General features: G+C 27.0%; 2 protein-coding genes across 5 annotated transcripts in view; one reads left to right on the forward strand and one right to left on the reverse strand.

The window, feature by feature from the left end:
- Positions 1 to 136: 136 nt before the first annotated feature.
- LOC132938118 (CD63 antigen-like) lies at positions 137 to 7,044 on the reverse strand. The gene is made up of 5 exons (XM_061004797.1): positions 6,751 to 7,044; positions 3,014 to 3,202; positions 2,732 to 2,902; positions 608 to 832; positions 137 to 534 (listed from the first exon to the last, which is right to left on the reverse strand). The coding sequence occupies exons 1-5, from the start codon at positions 6,811 to 6,813 to the stop codon at positions 469 to 471; spliced, it is 714 nt and encodes a 237-aa protein (XP_060860780.1). The 5' UTR covers positions 6,814 to 7,044; the 3' UTR covers positions 137 to 468.
- A 1,662-nt stretch (positions 7,045 to 8,706) lies between these two features.
- The window catches only part of LOC132938116 (uncharacterized), a 32,654-nt gene continuing 21,440 nt past the window's right edge, over positions 8,707 to 19,920 (forward strand). For 3 of the 4 annotated variants that reach the window (XM_061004792.1, XM_061004794.1, XM_061004793.1), the window contains exons 1-3: positions 11,075 to 11,353; positions 11,514 to 11,917; positions 18,576 to 18,746. In XM_061004792.1, the coding sequence (XP_060860775.1) occupies positions 11,260 to 11,353; positions 11,514 to 11,917; positions 18,576 to 18,746 (669 nt within the window). In that variant the 5' untranslated portion in view covers positions 11,075 to 11,259. Of the gene's footprint in view, positions 9,194 to 11,074; positions 11,354 to 11,513; positions 11,918 to 18,575; positions 18,747 to 19,920 lie in introns of those variants that run through there. The other variant, XM_061004791.1, reaches the window with a different exon arrangement.

The raw sequence follows: 19,920 nt of genomic DNA on the forward strand, positions 1-19,920 counted from the left end.
GTTTATAATTTATTATCAAGAAGTTAACAAGAATCAGTAAAACATAATATTATGTCTTACAAATTATAATTATTATAGCCACTAGAACACCCCTCTACATTCCAAATCTATGAAAAATGTAATTGAATACAACTTACATAATATGATATTATAACTTATAAGTAATTAAATTAATAATTAATTAATTTCTACAAAATTCAAATATCCATCGACCATCTTATACTAAAACATTTTTAATGTAAAGATAATAGTTATAAACTCTCATTACTGCTTGATATTTATTATTTTAAACTTATTTATACATACAACACATTTACATATATTAATAAAATGTATATCATTGACAGATAAATATAATATCTTCTAATGTATATATTATTTATCTCTTAATATTTTTATAAAAAAAGTATTTATTAGTTGAAAAATAGATGCCAGGTTGGCATTATTGTTTCAATGATACGCATGATTTTAAACTTGTTTATAACTTTTTTGAATAGACTTTGACAATGAACATGACAGCATAATACCTACCAACTAAAAAAATGTATGTTAATGGGTCGAATAATATTGTTTTATTATATTTGTTAATAAATGATATTCATCAAACCTGCAAAAACGCTATTCCTATAGTAACACCACTTAACGTACTGGCATTTTCTTTTACAATTTTTGATAATGACTCATAACATGGTTGCTGGTAAACAGTTGGTTCAGATGCTGTACAATTCTGATGATCTATTGCTCCATCATATGATCCACAACAAGACATAGGTAATTGGTTTTCAAGTATGGGATACCAGTCATCCAATTTCTCAGCTCCACAACAATGTAACTTTTTTTTAAACAAAATCATTAATTAATTATAAAAATAATATCATTGTTTGATCTTCAAAATAACTGTAAGTAGGTATTATTGTTTAAAAATGATCAAATTCAATTTAATTTCTATAAAAAGGCGTATTTAATTTCAACTTTCCATGCATCTTATTTAGATGTTTAACCCCTAGAGCTTTGGCTCTGTAATCGAACAGGATAATAACTGACTAATAAACTACAATAATATACTATTTCTGGATATATACCTACCTATCTATATTAATAAAAGGCAATGATTGTGTGTGTGTGTAAGCTATTCATAGCCAAGTCTATAGGCTATCGCACTTCTGAAACTTGATACATAGATAATCATATACCCGAGGATGTACTCCTCGGAGCCAAATTTTAAATTTTAAAGAGGGGCTCACAGGGATTTATTGGTTCACGAAAAGTATAGAATGAACATTGGTTACAGGATATAAAATAGTTAGGTATCACAATTGGATATAATTTTTAGCCCGTATTTTATATTTGGTCAAAATAACCTAAATTAATGTGTTATTGAGTTGTTTTGATTTAACGAAGTTTAAGACAGTGCAGTACTGGTCACGGACTAGGTACGTTGTGCATAATCAGCTATAATTAATAAATATATATACTGTATAAAATCATGCCTAAAACTAAAGGCTCTCATTCAAATCCATAGTTTTAGACAGATTTTCTTCAAATGTTCGTATAGATCCAGCAAGATCCACGCGTAGTGTCATGCTCATAGGCTACTTTTATTATTTGTTTTTTTACTTTCCAACACATAAATGTTGAATATAATTGACCTACGAAAAACTATTGTTTTATATATATATATTAACAAATCTGTGCAGTACTGTAGCTTACATTTAACAGAGTTTAAGTGGGTAAAATCCACGGGCATTTAATTTGTCACTGGTAGGTATCGACGCGTTCAGGATCAGCTACTATAGCTAGCATACAGATAATATATTTATATATTTGTAAATTATAGTCGTTTTACTACCTACCTTAAAACTAATCCATAGGAAAAAAAGAAAACAGCATTGTAAAACCTTAACATTTTTTCAATTCACGCAAAATTTAAAAATATATTTGAAAAATTTGTTTTTATCAAGAATCATACTGAAAAAATAAAACGTTTTGATATTTAAGTTTCATTGATATCGATTGATTTGAACTCTTCAGTCGACGATTGTGAATAAATATACCTTTGTACCTACCTATAATATTGGGAATAATTATGGGACATTAGGACCTATATAGTATATTCAATTATATTCATACCTGATACCTACTTAATGTGTACATATTTGTTGTACTTAGTAGTAACCACTAGCTCGAGTAGGTCATAGATAGGTTCTTACAAGACGTGTACTACTCCATCGTCGATTTTTAATTATACAAAAAATCTAAAATTTTTACTTTATAGAGAAAAAGAATCTAATTTGTATTGTATTATTGTAAATGTCAAAAATAATAATTTAAAAATAATTACGGTTGAGAAATAAGCATATTAAGACCATAGACCTTATACTCAGTATAAGGTCTATGATTAAGACCAAGAACTACTATAGCCATAGGTATATATCTACTAAAAATTATTCAAAATAAAAATAATAGTGTCCTATATTAATATAATATTATTGAGATTATCATAAAATTAATATTTGTTATTTCAATAAGGGTGGGAAACTGGGAAATGATCATTATTCATTAACTCACTACGGAAGTGAACACTATATCTATTATTGTCATATATTTTAAGAATTTTAAACTGCAAAATTAATTTAATAATTGTCTAAACAATAAACATGGTAGGTAGTTTATATACCTATACGCCTTTTCATTGTTAAGCGTAAAAATGCATGTAAATGTTTGTCATTACAGATGTTTGAAGTCCGTCCCATATATGTGTTATGTGCGTTGTTTTGTTATAAAACATCATAGTTTCGTGTAGTTTTGATGTCACTACAGAATGAGTTTTTTCCAATAATATAAACCCAGCTAAACCGCCTACGATTTCCATTATAAAACACGATGCTAAAAGAAATCCGAACTAAAATAAATAAAAATATTATATTAATGAAAAATTAGTATAAAATACTTATACAATTTAGACTACAGCAGCATGTATTAACTATAAGAAATAGGCAACTATCGCACTTACGGTGATCATCATACAATTGTTTTCCTTAAATGTGCCACAGCATCCAAAAAATGATACTGTTAGAACTGCGAGACCAACGGCAATCAACAGAGACGGCACAGTAAAATAGTGCTCTGTTAAAAATTGTTCATATTGGTTGTAAACGTTACGAATTGATAATCCAAGGGTTAAAAGTAAAATTCCACTCAACTAAAAAATTTAAAATATTTTTTTTTACATAATATGTGTTTTTACTTTTAATTATAGTTAAAATTAACTTTTTCGATCGCCACATAACAATTTTAAATTTTTTTTTAAATCTATTGTCATCTATGAGTAATGAATAATATGGCATCGCATACCTAACTAAAGTTTGTTTCATTAAAATAGTTCACTAAATATTACTTCCGAATAAACTAGATTGAAATAGGAATTATTGAGGAAAATGGAGGATACTAAAATACTGGGCCAATTTCCAATATTTTAACCCTTTTAGAACATAATTATAATTTTTATTTTTTGAATAAGTACACAATAATTAGATACAAAAAAAATATTTTTTCAAATTTAATATTAAATATTTTTTTTCAGGCAACTGATGAGTAATTACTTTTTCTATCTCAAAAATTGATTGACTCAGCAGCTTATGATTTAAACAAATACGTGTTTTTCTTAATTTTTAAAAAATTAAAACCCCTTTACTTGGTCATATATTTCATTATTTTTAGTAATAATTTGATTACATGTACGAGAACAAAAGTAGAATTGTAATTATAATCCTAATCGGTCATATCTCTTCAACAGGATAGCTGATAGGTTACATCCCACATGGAGGGGGAGGGATAGAAAGTTTATTTAAATACATCTGTTTTAGGTAGCTTATGCACATTATGATTTATAGATACTATAAATTATAATACTGCTATATAGTATCCACAGCCGTGTCTATAAATCAGTAAATTTTTGAGATTGAAAAAAAGTTTATTCATCAAAATTGCCGAAAAAAAATGTTTTTGAACTATAAGTAATATAATAATAAGTGTTACAGTTAAAAAATATAAATTGTATTGTGCACGTGCACACTGAGAAAGGGATAACAATTTGAAAATTAGCCTTACATTTTCATTTAAGTATTCTCAATTCTCCATGTTCCTCAAGAGTTCCAATTTCAATTTAAAGTTATCCAGCTGAAATATTAAGAATATAAAATGCACTAAGTGAAACACACTGTATACCTATACAAAAATAACATATATTTTGACTATAGTGATACGAATAAAATTAGGTATTGATTTAATTGTTCAATCCAATTATAATTAGTAATTTATAATTTATATTATTATATTATAGCTACCTAACTATAAAAGTACCAACTACCAATAATTGCAAAAACACATAAAATACAAAATAGTATTTTGAAAATAGGTAGGTACCTACTCAAGATAAATGTGTAAATATAGGTACATTACTAATACCTCAGTAGGTAACTACTAACTACGCCCTACCTAAATAGTAATTATCGCCTATCCAAAAGTCAAATTAGTTATTAGTTATTACACATATCAAAGAAATTAAATTAGAAATCATTAACTTTCAAAATATTAATTTACCTACGTATAACGTACGTCAGATACAACCATAGACTATAGTATACATTCTTGATAATATCTTCTTTTATTTTGATACTTAATGATAGGTAATTATTTCAAATCTTACTGATAATTTTGGCAAGACTACGTGTTAAATATTAATGCATTTTGACACTTTTAACCTTTGAACAAATGTGTAGATATTGTATTTATGTATCATGTATGCTTTGAGTGCGTCTAAATATTTAATTTGTTATTGTTATTAGTAAAATTAAGAAGTTAATATGTTTGCAATCCGGTAATATTTGTATTATCTTATACAGATTGCTTTAGTTTAAAATTATAAATATTGCAGCGTAGGCACCTTTAATCGGTATTGCGCATTGGCACAGTGATCCGAACGTATATTTATAGATCATTTAAACGCAATTTACTTCATAATAAAAATCGTATACATAGGTAGATTAAAACGTATTTAGGTATGATATTTTTATTACATTTGTATTTCAAAGGAATATTAAAAATAAATTATGCATACCATAATGTATTAATAACATATGTAGCCTCGCTACATGTAGGTAGGTATATAATATATCCTACTATATTAGTATACTATCTATACATTACGTATTAGTGGTATTACCGGCAAATTGTATACGGCAAATTAGCTATTATAATGTACCTATGCACGTTTTGTTGGGCAATTTATTTACAAAATACTAAAACAAAATAATTAGGTTACAGATATAAATAAGAATAATCTATATGGCTATTTATGGCTTCGTAAAAAAATTTAATTTGTGATTTTTTTAGAGAAAAGTGGTATAATTGTTGTATTACTTTAGATGGCAATTTCTATTTTTAGTTAAAATTTTTGACACAATACTTTTTTTTAATTATTGATTTATAGCAATAACGTTTATTGTACGAATACAATATACATGTCTATTAATAATTATTTTAAGTTTAAGTAAAAGAGTGCATATTATAATTATAGCTGCAGGGGATTGCCGTACTGCATTACACCATTTCGTCAAAGTTATTTCACATAATATATGAAACTATATTATATTTAAATATATTTTCATACATTATGTGGTTATATTATGGTTATAAATATTATTAAGTAGCTAGTTCAAACGTTCAATAATAATCGATAAATGTCCAAAAAAATATTCTTTGCCAGAATATGAAATTATAAACAGTGGTTTTCGTTTGAAAAAAGTATTCAATTTGAATAAGTAGTTCACATAAATTGGCTGACAAGCGATGAGTGTCCTACATTTAAAAATTCCTTGTACAAATAATATGATATTATAAGCATAGACTATATAGATGGACGCGGAGAGGATAGGAAGTAGATACGTGAGGTACCCAAATGAGTACCCTTAAATAATTAAATATATATTGGAGTTGTATAGTATGTATAATAATTATGATTTATGAAGGTAACCTAACCAAATATATATTTATATTATGGTATCATATAAGTTCTAGGTACATATAGGTTAGGTTAAATACCTATTTATTGTATATTAATTATAATAATTGTTTTAATATAATTTACTAATAGTTCTATTATAAGTACTAAGTAGTATTATTAGTACCTACCTAGGTAGTTTACAATTAATTCTATTATAATATTCGTTGTATTATATATTTATATTAGATTATGTACATAATATGATCACATATATATGTGTGCATCAAATACAGTGTACACCAGTGGCGGCGGACCCATCAGTCAAGGGGTTACCCTTCTTTTAATGGGTGGGCGGTGGTTCCATTGTTGGGTGTCAGAGCTCAGAACCTCTGAAAAATGAGGTTGATTATAACTCATAATAATATGAATTATAAATGGTTTATTTTTTAGAATATTTTAAGTTGTAACTTGTAACGGTAGAATTCGTCTAAGCCGTATGATATATACCTATACTCTGTACACTATAACATTAACATAGTGTTTAAGCCACGATAAAATATATACATTTATCATTTATTTAATAAATCGCAGTTTAAACATCCGTTTAAACATATTATATGGTTACCTAACTATAATAGTAATGTACAATGTACACATTAATTCATAAGCTACATATATAGGTACAATAAAATATAGATTTTTTGCTATCACAAAAGTTTTAAATCAAAAGTATAAAAAAAACTCACAAATATTATCAAATTGAAGACAAATAACAAGTATTTGATTGCTAATGACGCTTTATTCAACATGATTTTAGTAATCCGGTGATATAGATAAATATAAGATAATTTATTGACTATACATAAATATAATTGTAATGTTTAAAAAATGGTAGGTAACTTTCTAAAGTATAAAATAACACAGAGTTTCTTTCATACAATAACGATAAACAATATGAGTATATGACACGAAAAAGTGTTATCGCATGGCACGTTATTCCTTCTGTTTTGAGTATTTAAACAAGTGTCATTCGCCAACTGCATGATAGTATTATAATATTATACATCATTAACTTGCATCTAGACTCATTGCAGCTGCCAACAAAATAATATATTTTTTTTTGTTTATTACGTACATAATATGTACATTGTACATACGTACTATATCTACTTAATACTTATACATAGACACACTGCAGTTACGTATATTATGTAACATATTTACGTGTAGACGTGTAGAATTGATTTCAATGTCTACTGCAGACAAGTATCGTTGAGTACCTACATTATAATTTATACATATTTTATAATGTTGGCTACTCGTCATTAGAAATAGGTATATACGGGGTGATTCACCAAGAAAAATCACTCCTAATTTTTCCTTTAATAATGAATTTATTCAAATTCTGATTTTTAAACTCAAATAAGTAACACCATATTTCTAATTCTTGAATTTTATTGTATTACTTAAGATGATGTAGTAGTGTCGTACCCGCATGTATTGACTGCCTCCTACACACGTACATGGCAAATTTTAGTTCACCAGTTTCAATATAGTGTGATGTACTGATGTTGGTTTCGATATTAGAGTGAATTGACCTATTATACAATTTAAAGTTAATATTATTATCTAGGGCCACACGTAGGCTTTTATTAATATTGTTATTTTTAAGGGTCCCGGTGCCGGTTTTTCAAATTTTCCACAATTCTATAAAATTTGAAAATTAAATTTTATATTTTAGTTGCCACCTCAATTATAATACTTTCCCACTAAACTACTAACCGATACCTATTTAAGGGGGGTGGTTAATAGGGTGTATTATATAAAAAAAAATGACTTTACGGGCATAACTCTCAAGCTTAGAATCGTCAGATTTTGATGACTATTTTTTTATCTGAATGAAGAAGACTTTCTACAGCCCGCATCGATCTCTGATTTTGTATTTTATTTTAAATAATTGTGTTAAAAAATTTGTAAAAAAATGCTTTTTATCTTGTATTTTTTTTAGACATATTATAAAGTTTGAGAATAAAATATTAAAAAATAGAGATCGATGCGGGCTGTAAAATATTTCCCTCTAGCAATTAAAAAAAAAATTGTAAAATTTGGTTGATTCTACAAGGCGGTATCGTTATTCCCGCTGAGTGTATTTTTGAGGACAAAATGGCATCGGCACCGGGCGTCTTAAATAAGTTATGATAATATGATCATTTAAATTTTAAATGTACAGTTTCAAAAAGGTCATAATTTACTACAAAACAATAATATCAATAAAACGTGGGGCCTACGATAATCATCTTACCTTTAAATTTTAAAATAGGAGAATTCACTCCAGTGCTTGGAAAATTCCTTTAAAAAGAAATTAGTTCACGTTCATCTTGTTAAAAAGGAATTAAATCGTTTGTGGCTTAAATAAAGAACATTTTTCGTTCCTTAATAATTGTATATAATTTGTAACAGTAAATTGTTTAATTATGTCATTATTATTTGTTTTTAAAAGTTTTAATTTGTTTATTTCATAAAGTTAAGACCGATCAGACCACCGTAACTCAGTGGCGTATAAAAAGGGAGGAGGAGGAGGATAGAAAAAAAATATATTTAATTAATATTATAAATTAGTCGCAATAAAATGCCGTATACCAACAATACATTGGGGGGGGGTTGAACCCTTAACCCCCCCCACCCTATATACGCCACTTCCGTGACTGACTTGACATTTTGTAAACATTGTCTAAATTATCCTATATTGTCAGGTATCTTAAGGTATGTATTGAATTTCCCAAACGGCCCAACCGCATTCCAATCGCATAAACTCGTCCAAACGCAAATAACATATGATTGGAATGTTGTTATAACTTATAGTTACTACAGGTACATCATATGGAGGGATTAGGGAAGATAAACGAAATATTGTATTAATAATCCTCATTTAATTTTATTAACATTATGAAGGTCCCGCGCGTATAGTAGGCGTATTGCGTATACCTATAGGTATATTATACATTATATATTTATATGTATTACATTATGTATACAATGTACCTACATACCTATTTAATGATTAATGACTATAATAATATATAGGTATATAAAGAAGAATGAGTTTATTTTCGTAGTACACTAATACCTGCTATACCTGTATGATGGGAGTCGGACGTTAGTGCGTGCTTAGATAAATTCGCAGGTCATGTGAGTACAATTTTTTTTTGCAGCATTACAAATTAAAATTCTTTATTAGTTTAAGTTAGGTATCACTAAATATGGAATTTATAAAAAAACAGTTACAGAATTTGAAACAACGTATTTGATGTGTCAACCACCAATTGTTCAACCATATTTTATAATGTTGGGCCTGAATTATTGTTATAAAATAAAATAACCCTATTTCACCAAATTTAAGTCAGAACTTATACCTATATATTAGCAACCATAATAGTGACTATACTATAATAATTAATGGCGGCAGCCAATTACTAATAAAATCTATAATATATACCTAATATAATATAATATCATGTAATAAAAATGAAACTATGAAAGGCAGTTGGTAATCCATTGTTAATCGGATCACTTGAGAACGGCTCCACCGATTTGGCTAATTTTTCTTTCAATATTCGTAGTAAGGTTAAGGTTTTTATGGAAAGAAAAATTGGAAAAGTGGTTTAGGAAGAAGTGTTCACGCAAGAATTTTGAGATTTACGATGGAAATCAAATTTTTTTTTATATTTTATGAATTGTTTGTTTTCATTGGTTACATATATGGGTTGTATACTTGTATTGTTGTAATAGTAATAGTAGAAATAATTAGTTATTCTTTCTTTTACGTTTTGTATAATTCATAGCCCATAGGCGGAAATAGCGTTTGAGATTTGTGGGTGTTAAAACCCTACTTTAATTTAATTTTCTTTATTCATTTTTGGAGGGCTTTAGAGGCTAAGTGTATTTGGGCCTGTGTGTATTACAGTGAAACCTCTGAAAACCGGACACTCTCGGTCGCTGAAATTTTGTCCCCTTTTTCGGAGTTGTCAGCTATTGGGAGGTGTCACTGTCTATCTATATAATATGTATTATGTATAAATGTATTATAATTGTATATTATTATGCGTTTGTGCGTAACTGTGTCAATTTGAAATAATTGTATCTTAGAAAAGTAGAAACTGATACGTACAATATTTTTTGTCAATCCTGCATGCACCGATAGTTTAGTTTTCGATGACGGTTGAAGCGTTGGAAAACGATGATTTTCCGTCCAGCGGGCAGTAAAGTGGGAATCCCCAAAAATACCGGGTGGTAAAGTGGAATTCCCCAAAAGTACTGGGCGGTAAAATGGAAATCCCCAAGAATACTGAGCTCAGATATCACGGGTATGCTCTGAACAAACAGACACTAAAATCTATACTACGGTCCTCATAAAACATAAACTTTTGGTTACATCTTATATTCATAATATTATTATAACCTCCTTGCATGACGCGTAAACATTTTTCATTCATGAAATTGTTGTATATAGTATAATATAGTATAATAATTTGGTTGATGCATAGATCCCCGCATAATGCATTACCATTGCCTTGATCACATTTTTTTATTCTTATTTTATTTTAATATAATAATTATTATTATTTATACTGAAATCTATACCACGGTTCTTACAAAACATAAGCTTTTGGTTACATCTAATATTCATGTTATAACCTCCGTGCATGACGCTTAAAGTAAATAAAATCCAAACCGTTTCTTTCATGAAATATTGTTTTCGTAGAATAGTCTGGTTGTTGCATAGATCCTAGCCTGAATTACCTTTGCCGTGATGGCGCGATCAATGAACGCAGAGGCGTGTCAAAAAATAGTATGTGTGGCTCGTGCGGGAAGGCAATTTTAGTCTTGGACGAAATGCGGCCCTCACCCGCGGCTGAAATAGCTCACTTCCCGCCCTTGCCACACAATAAACTAATTAATAGTTGAAAAACTTATTTTGAATTTATCATAATTATATTTGTAATAATAATATACATAATATATTATAAAATATATAGTGATTTAAGTAGGTATTATATGTTACATTACCTATTCGCAATATAATGCTTATGTACACAAGTAACTATATAATATAAAATGTGTATTTTTATGTTTCTAAGTAACAAATAAGTATTATAGGTGCCTAACCTAGGTATATATAATTATTAGTCTCCTAATAAACAATTTAGTTTAAACTATATATTTTTTAATTGTTTACTAGTATATCTAATATTATCATGAGTGATGATGATTCAAAAACTTTAGCCCAAAATGACGATAATAATACAAATGACATAAATCAACAAATAGACACCGGTTCTGATCAAAATGGTAATTATAAAGTCTACCTAATTCTTAATAATGATCATATCAAATGTATACTTATATTTCTTACAAATCCAAACTAATGATCACTCGAAGGAGTAAGTAGGTAAAATAAGAGTCGTCGATGGTCGAAATATTTATAAATTAAAATATTTTTATTTCTCAGTTTCACAAAATCCAAATGACCCGCCAAACCCAAGTCCGCAATCATCCACATCTAACGTTGTCAATCAAAGGCGAACTAGTTTACATCCATTAGAAGAAGTAGAGCTCAATAGAAGAGTTAAAAGAAAGAGGACCTCGTCTGCTTACGGCGGACAACCTTTATCTGCGGAAGAAAACAATAATGAGGAGAATCAAAGTCAACGATCACCACAGCAGTCTACAGCCGATAATAAAAGTACGCATAACATAAGTAGATCCTCGTTGTTGTATGAAGGTTATAGTTCAGTGACGTCGATCGATAGCAGATACTTAGATAGCCGTCGTACAAACGAAAAATGGAAAGATATTGTTGTGTTCATGTACACTGAACCATCAATAATGTTTTATTCCAATATTTTTTTAATGGTAAGCATGAGCAAAATTATAGATATTAATATATTTTGTATAGATGAGATAGCTATAGGTAATCTTTTACGTTAGGTAAAATTACTCGAACAATGTCATAGTAATAATTTAATTCTGAGGGGATGGAATATTTGCAAATAACGCCCTCACACAGTGGCGTACGCAGGGGCAGCTAACAGCTGGCCCCTCCCATTTCCCGTATTATTATTACTTTAAAAAAATAAATATATTTATCAAGTTTCAACTGTCAACTAATAACTATAGTAAGCAAGACGTAAATTTCATATACGTCTTACCAGAATGAATTCATTTTTGAAAAAACATTGTATTTGCATATAAATTTGCCTAAAATTATCCGTAATTTTTCGGTAAAAGTATGAACTACTTGTATGAAAGACCTTGTATTACATTTTCTAGGATGGTATAACCAAGCTGGTTATCAAACAATTTTAACAAATTTTCATTTTTTTTCTCCAATTATTTTATTTTTCTACCGGAAAAGTTGAGAAGTTACAAACATTTTAAAATACCTAAAATAAACGTCTGAAATTATTAGACTGGACAAAATAAAAATAAAATTGTAACTAATTTTCAACTTATGAGGGATCTTGTATTACAGTTTAAAATATTAGATCCAAAAAGATAATTTTTTATGAATTTCTAACTCAAAATAATATGCACATTTTCGTAATTTATACGTATTTTGTCAAGATTTGAATTTAAATGCTTATAAAAAATATTGTATTTATTGATTTTTAATATTTTTCAAATATCATTGTGCCTAACAATATATTAGGAGCCTTATTGTGTTAAATGTTCAAGTTTTTTTATTCAACAAATACAATTTTATTGATAATCATAAAAAAAAATTGGAAACTGAAAATGTCCGTAAACAATTTAAAACAAATCAAAATTGTATTATGTATAGAAAATGCTTATATATAAGCAACCGCAGTGAAAATTTCATATATATACGGTCATATTTTGTTTTAGAGTTCCTACACCAAAAACCAAAATCAATTTTGTAGAAAACCTAAATTTTTGTTTTGTTTTTCCCTGCGTTACTTTTTATCCCTAAAGTACCAACTAAATCCAATTTCGTATCAGAAAAGATACTTTTGAAGAAAATCTAAGCACTTTTACTGTCCTAAAAGGTGATGACAGACACACAAAAAAAAAATCACACACACATCATTGTAAAATCAATACATTCATCGCTCCGTTCAGAAACTAAAATTGTTGGATATATATTATGTGCAAATATCCAATGTCATCATAATTTGAACTTACTGAGAAAAAATTATTACCTACGGATTTACGCTCAACTTTGTTTTATAATTCCAGTAAAATCAGCTTAAGAACTTATATAACTAAATAACTAATAAATTAAACTTTCAATTTTTTTGAATTGGCCTACATTTTTAGATTCTGAGTGGAACGATGAATGTATTGATTTTACAATGATGTTTTTTTATTTTTTATTTATTTTTGTGTCTGTGTACACAATTAGTAGTCGAAATAATGCTTCGATTTTCAACTTCAGTATCTTGTTTGATGGGAAAGTGAATGTAGTTGGTACTTTTGGAAGGTCAAAATTCCCAATAGTTTTCAAAAGCGCCCGGAAAAACAAAATAAAAATTAAGGAAAAACGTGATTTTTTACGCAAAATTGGTTTTCGACAAAATCGATTTTGACTTTTGGTGTAACTCTAAAACAAATGATCATAAATACATGACATTTTCATTGAATTAGCCTTTTCTATACATGAAAACATTTTGAAAATAATTTTACTCTCTTTGAGCTGTTTACGGGCGTTGTCAATTTCAATTTTTCTTAGTTTTTTTTTGTATAAATATCAATAAAATTTTATTTATTGGGTAAAAAAGCGTGAAAATTTAATGCAAGGATCCTGATATATTGTTGCAATAGCAGTTGAAAAATATTAAAATACATAGGCACAATTTGTTTTATATGCATTTAAAGTTCGAATTTTGACAAAATTTATCAAATTTCAAATTTAATAATTATTTAATCTAAATTTGTCTACTTTTATCAACAAAAAAAATGTTTACAAGAAAGTCAAATTAAATTTTTTTGAGCGTTTGAAATTCATATTTTTACAACATTTGATATTTAAATATCAATAATTTAATAATTATTTTGTAGTTTTAAATTTATAAAATGTTCAACTTTTATAGCTAAGGATTGAAAATTTAAAACAAAATTCTACGTAAATGTAAATAGGTTATATATAAATTACTTTATTCACAATAATATCATTAAATATACTTGGTAATATCATAGGCTGACTGACCGTTTTCGCTCAGAATCGTTTTTCTTATACAATGATATTATATCATTGAATTCAAATTTAACACGATCCATTACAGTGACCCACTTTTAACCTACTGCACAGCAGAGTGACATCCACTTACCCACCTTTTTTAAATTAATATTTCTAGAAAAAAAACTAAAAATAGGTGGGCAAACAACTCTGCCATACAGTAGGTGTTGATAATTAGGTACATTTAATTTGAATTCCATGTTAAATCATTGGGTACGACGTACGAAAAACGATTCTGAGTGAAGAATAGTATAACTTATGATATTATTGTTATTCAAATAATTTAGTTTCCTACTGGTAATATTCAGTAGGTTGAATTAATTTTCGTCTTAAACATTTCATTTGAACATTTCATTGTACCTATACATATAAATATAACATCATTGTGTGCAATATACAATTATAATATTATACTTTAAAAGTTTCAAGTACCCCGCGAATAATTCATTAAATATTTCGTCCAAATGTGAACTTGAGGTATCTATGAAAAAAATCTGACATGAAGTAAAAAACTGTTCTTTAACATATTTTTATAAATTGTTCTAATTCTTAAATTTTTACACTCATATATTATTCAGTTTATAATTCTTAGATATTATTGTTTTTTGGTAAGTAATTGTAAAGAAATAGGTAAATACATAATTTTTTTTATTATGCTTTAGGCATCATGGCTTTGGCATGTTTCTTCACAGATTAATTCGGCTTCTTTACGATCACAAAAATAGGGCTAATAAACACCTTTAAAAAAAAAAAACGGATATTCTCAACTATTTTCTAATTCGAGTAAATAATAAATATACACAGCACCAAATATTAAAATCAATATATTTCTTCTATAACTGATTCTCCTCCATTGTGTTTCAATTTGTTTAGATATTGCAACATGTTTGCTGTAAATTAACTAGGCAAGTGCTACCTATTAACAATCAAGCCAACCGAATTCGTTGGCACTGATAGTGAGGAATACTGTGGTACCAAACTACTGTTGAATCATCATGAAAAAAACATTTTTCGTTGCATTCACAACCAAACCGTGTTTGGAATTAATTGTAAAAAGCATGATTAGTATCAACACAATTATTGCTGTTTGCGCATACTCATAAGTCATAATTTGAATATATATTCTCGTAACTACACCGTCTATAAAGAAGTTTCACTTCAAAAATCACATAATAAACATCATATTAAACTAATATAAAATAAATATTAATCTAAAATATTCATAGACAATTTTTCACAGAAAATCAATATTTATACATCATACATGTTTTTATCGGATTTTGGAAATGAATACTTAATTGTTACTAAAATTACTGTAACCAATTTTAGATTCTGAGCGAAGCGATGAATGTATTGATTTTACAATAATGTGTGTTTTTTTTTTTATTTTTTTTTTTATTTTTGTGTCTGTCATCACCTTTTAGGACAGTAAAAGTGCTTGGATTTTCTTCAATAGTAACTTTTCTGATAGGAAAGTGAATCTAGTTGGTACTTTAGGGGGTCAAAAGTAAAAATTTCCCAGTAGTTTTCACAAGCGACGTGAAAAACAAAAGAAAAATTAAGGAAAAACGGGAATTTTTACGCAAAATCTGTTTTTGAGAAAATCGATTTTGGTTTTTGGTGTAACTCTAAAACAAATGACCATAGGGACATGAAATTTTGACTGAATGTTTATATTAGCATTTTCTATACACCATAAAATTTACAAAATATTTTGACTCTTTTTGAGCTGTTTACGGCCATTGTCAGTTTTCAATTTTTTTAGTTTTTTTTTCTATAAATATCAATAAAATTTTATCTGTTGAGTAAAAAAGCTTGAAAATTTAATAGAAGGCTCCTAGGTTATTGTTTCAAAGGCAGATGAAAAAAATTAAAAATCCTTAGTCACAGTTTTTAATTATAAGCATTTAATGTTCAAATTTTGACAAAATACGGAAAAATCACGAAAAATAGCAAATTATTTTGATGAGAATTCATAAAAATTTTTCTTTTTAAATCTAAGATTTGAAAATGTAATATAAGATTACTCATAAGTTTGTCTACCTTTATCAAAAAAAAAATGTCTAGAAGAAACTTAAATTTTTATGAGCGTCTGAAATTTATATTTTTACAACATTTGATATTTACTCGATTACTCATGTAACAATTTTCTTATTTTATTGTAATTAAAAAACGAATGACTGTAGATACTTGAATATTTCACTGAATGTTTATATTAGCATTTTCTATACACCATAAAATGTTGAAAATATTTTGACTCTTTTTGAGCTGTTTACGGGCGTTGTTAGTTTTCAATTTTTTTAGTTTTTTTTTCTATAAATATCAATAAATTTTTATTTGTTAGGTAAAAAAGCGTGAAAATTTAATATAAGGCTCCTGATATATCGTTCTAATAGCAGTTGAAAAATATTAAAAATACATAGGCACAATTTTTTTTTATAACCATTTAAAGTTCAAATTTTGACAACATTTATCAAATTTATAATTTATTAATTATTTTGTGGTTAAAAATTTATAAATTTTTAACTTTTATGGCTAAGGATTGAAAATTTAAAACAAGGCTCCACGTAAATAGGTTATATATAAATTACTTTATTCACAATAATATCATCAAATATACTTGGTAAAATCATAGGCTGACTGACCGTTTTCGCTCAGAATCGTTTTTCTTATACAATGATATTATATCATTGAATTCAAATTTAACACCATCCATTACAGTGACCCACTTGTAACCTACTGTACAGCAGAGCGACATCCACTTATCCACCTTTTTTATTTTTATATCCCCTGTTCTGAGAAATATGTACTTAACTATACTTAAAAATATGTTTATGATAAAACTTTCTGAATAGGAAGCTGGTAGTTAGATATATCATATTGATATTATATAAGATAAACAATTCTATAACTAAGATAGTTTTAATCAATATTGTAAGTTAGTCACCAATTACGAAGAAACATAAGTGTAAATATTATTTATTATTTTCTTTTAGATATGTTCAATTATTTTAATGAAAACATCTGACAAATATCTATCAAATTTGGATATCACAAGAACGTTTCTCAACTTAGAAACAAATAAGACAATATTTTTTTGTTTATATAGCGGCTTTTTAACGATGTTGTCATGTATTTGTGCATTATATACTGCTTTAACTATACGAAGACAACTTTGCTATTGTGTAGGCAAATTCACAAATTAATATAATAGTTAAAAAACTATTTCATTATATATTCATATTATATCAATGAATAAGGTACCTACTGAATTAATTAATCAAATCATTTAATTTATTATGGTAGTGTATATAGTATACATTTATGTATAATATACATATATAACTGTTAATAAGTAAATAATTTTTAATAAGCAAACAAGTTATTTATTTAGTTTATATAAACATCACTGACATATAGTGTCAAAAATTTATGATTAATTTTATGCTATATTTAATGATCAATTAGTACGATTGTAATGAAAACCGTACAACATATTATATAGATTGAGGTATGGATTTTTCTTATATGTAGGTAATAACGTAATATTCAATCTACATCAAATCGATACAATGAGCATAGATATGTAATATGTGAATAAAAAAAATCATAACAAGAAAAACTCAGAAAAGTGATAAAAGAAGGTAGGTTTTCCATTGATGGAATTATCTATTACCTATGTGGCTATGTGTCAATGTATGTTTATTAATCATTATTCATTATGGTTCTGATCATGGTACTATTTACACTTCAGGCGTATATGAGGATTACCAGGAATTGATAAAGTCATAAAAAGGATAAGTTTGGAATTAATGGATTTGGATGAGATAATAAACTATTATGTAGGTCATTTTTATAAAATTGACTTCTTTGTTATATTATAGTTTTTAATTTTAGATTTGTGTATAAATGTATAATGTTAAGTTTGGTAATATGTAGGAAGCCAGGAAGGGGCATCAATTAGATATTCGAATGCAACGTTTTGAAAAGAGTGAATTTCATTTGTATTTTATTTGTTTGCATTCCCCCAGGCCACAGCTGAAGATTTAAGTCCATATAAGACCAAATGGATAGCCTCATAGAAGAAGTGATAACTCCCCCCCCCCCCAAAATCATACCCACAAAGATAGAGGTAGACCATTTTTTTAGTTCATACATAATGCATATACTTATTACTTTTCAGCTTTCATTGATTTTGTTTTTTCATTAGTATTAATGATTATTATTTAGTAGGTACCTATTACCTTTCCTATATTGTTATTAATAACGGTTAATCTGCATTAATTTATACTTGTGTATTTTATTTAAATATAGATTAGCGGTGTTATGATAATTAGTGCAATATTTCAGCTTGGACTTGGAATAACAATGATCAATAGAGTCATCGATCAACATACTATGGTAAAAAAAGAAATGAAGTTGAGTTTTTTAAGTTATGGCATTCAATCAGATGTCACACAACGTTGGAATTCATTTCAGTCGGAGGTAATCATCTTGAAAATCTATATCTAAGTTAAATAGTTAAAAATAATATTAATACTCAGTTTTTTTTATCATAAATTAGTTATTTATTTATTATAATATATATTGTCTAGTAGGAGTATAAAAAGAAGATCATATTATATTCTTGAACTGAAAAGGCAAAAACAAATATCTTCAATACATAAATATTAGGTATACATTCACAAGCCTTATCAATTTTGTATATATTGAAACTATCACAATTCATAATAATTGAAACAAATATAATACACATATAAATCTTTGCACATTATACAGCAAGCTAATAAAAATATTATTTAAAACTATATTGACGCCTAGACAGCTAATATAAAATAAATTGTCATAGTGATATTAATTACATGTTAACGGTCATAATTACATATTTTAATAATTAGGTGTTATACATTTCTGGTATTAAATAATATGTAGTAGGTAATGAGTAAAATAAATAAAATAAACAAGTACAACTGTAAGAATAGGTATTTAGGGTAAATACTCAAATATTTAATATTCTTAAAATATAATTGTTTAAAACACATCACAAATGATAGTTGAATAAGTTTAAAAAATAAACCTACTTTAATCACAAACAGTATTAAATGTTTTAAAGTATGATTCTGGTTTAATTAGTTCTATTTTAAAATATGATTAAGTAAATGTTTACTTAAATAATTAAAATACATTTTAAATAGTATAGTGATGTTTAATTAGAAGAATATTTGAGTATTTAATACAACATTTTATAAATAACTACAGACTATATTTTTTATACTACCTGTCAACCTGTATCAAAAATTTGAGTTTTTATTTTTAATATAACACTCAGAAAACCATAAACATGAGCAATTTAGAGATATGAAGAACATTTAAATTGTAACTTATAAGACTAAAAATGATCAACAAGTTAATACGTTGACTGCAACAATGTTGTTATTGACTACAATTGTGATTAGAATATTAGATGCCAGCGTGTTTGTGTAATAGAAATAGGTAGACCGACTATTTAAATTTAGTAAAAATATCTTATGACAGAGATAATGATAACAAAACTGGTTAATGGTTATAGCCATTTCCAAGAAAGAGTTTTATACAATAACATATTGTATTTTACTCTCTTATTAATTGTATTATTTATAAAATATATTTATTCTCAAAC

This window comes from Metopolophium dirhodum, chromosome 2 (genome assembly GCF_019925205.1).
Source record: "Metopolophium dirhodum isolate CAU chromosome 2, ASM1992520v1, whole genome shotgun sequence".
Taxonomy (NCBI): domain Eukaryota; kingdom Metazoa; phylum Arthropoda; class Insecta; order Hemiptera; family Aphididae; genus Metopolophium; species Metopolophium dirhodum.

Bases quoted from the DNA above. Each gene is read 5' to 3' on its own strand.
- LOC132938118 (XM_061004797.1), bottom strand. From the start codon at position 6,813: ATGTTGAATAAAGCGTCATTAGCAATCAAATACTTGTTATTTGTCTTC. The intron at 833-2,731 runs GTAATGACAAAC...TTTAAAAAAAAG, and splicing joins GGGACGGACTTCAAACATCT to TTACATTGTTGTGGAGCTGA. The intron at 535-607 runs GTTTGATGAATA...ACATTTTTTTAG, and splicing joins TAGGAATAGCGTTTTTGCAG to TTGGTAGGTATTATGCTGTC.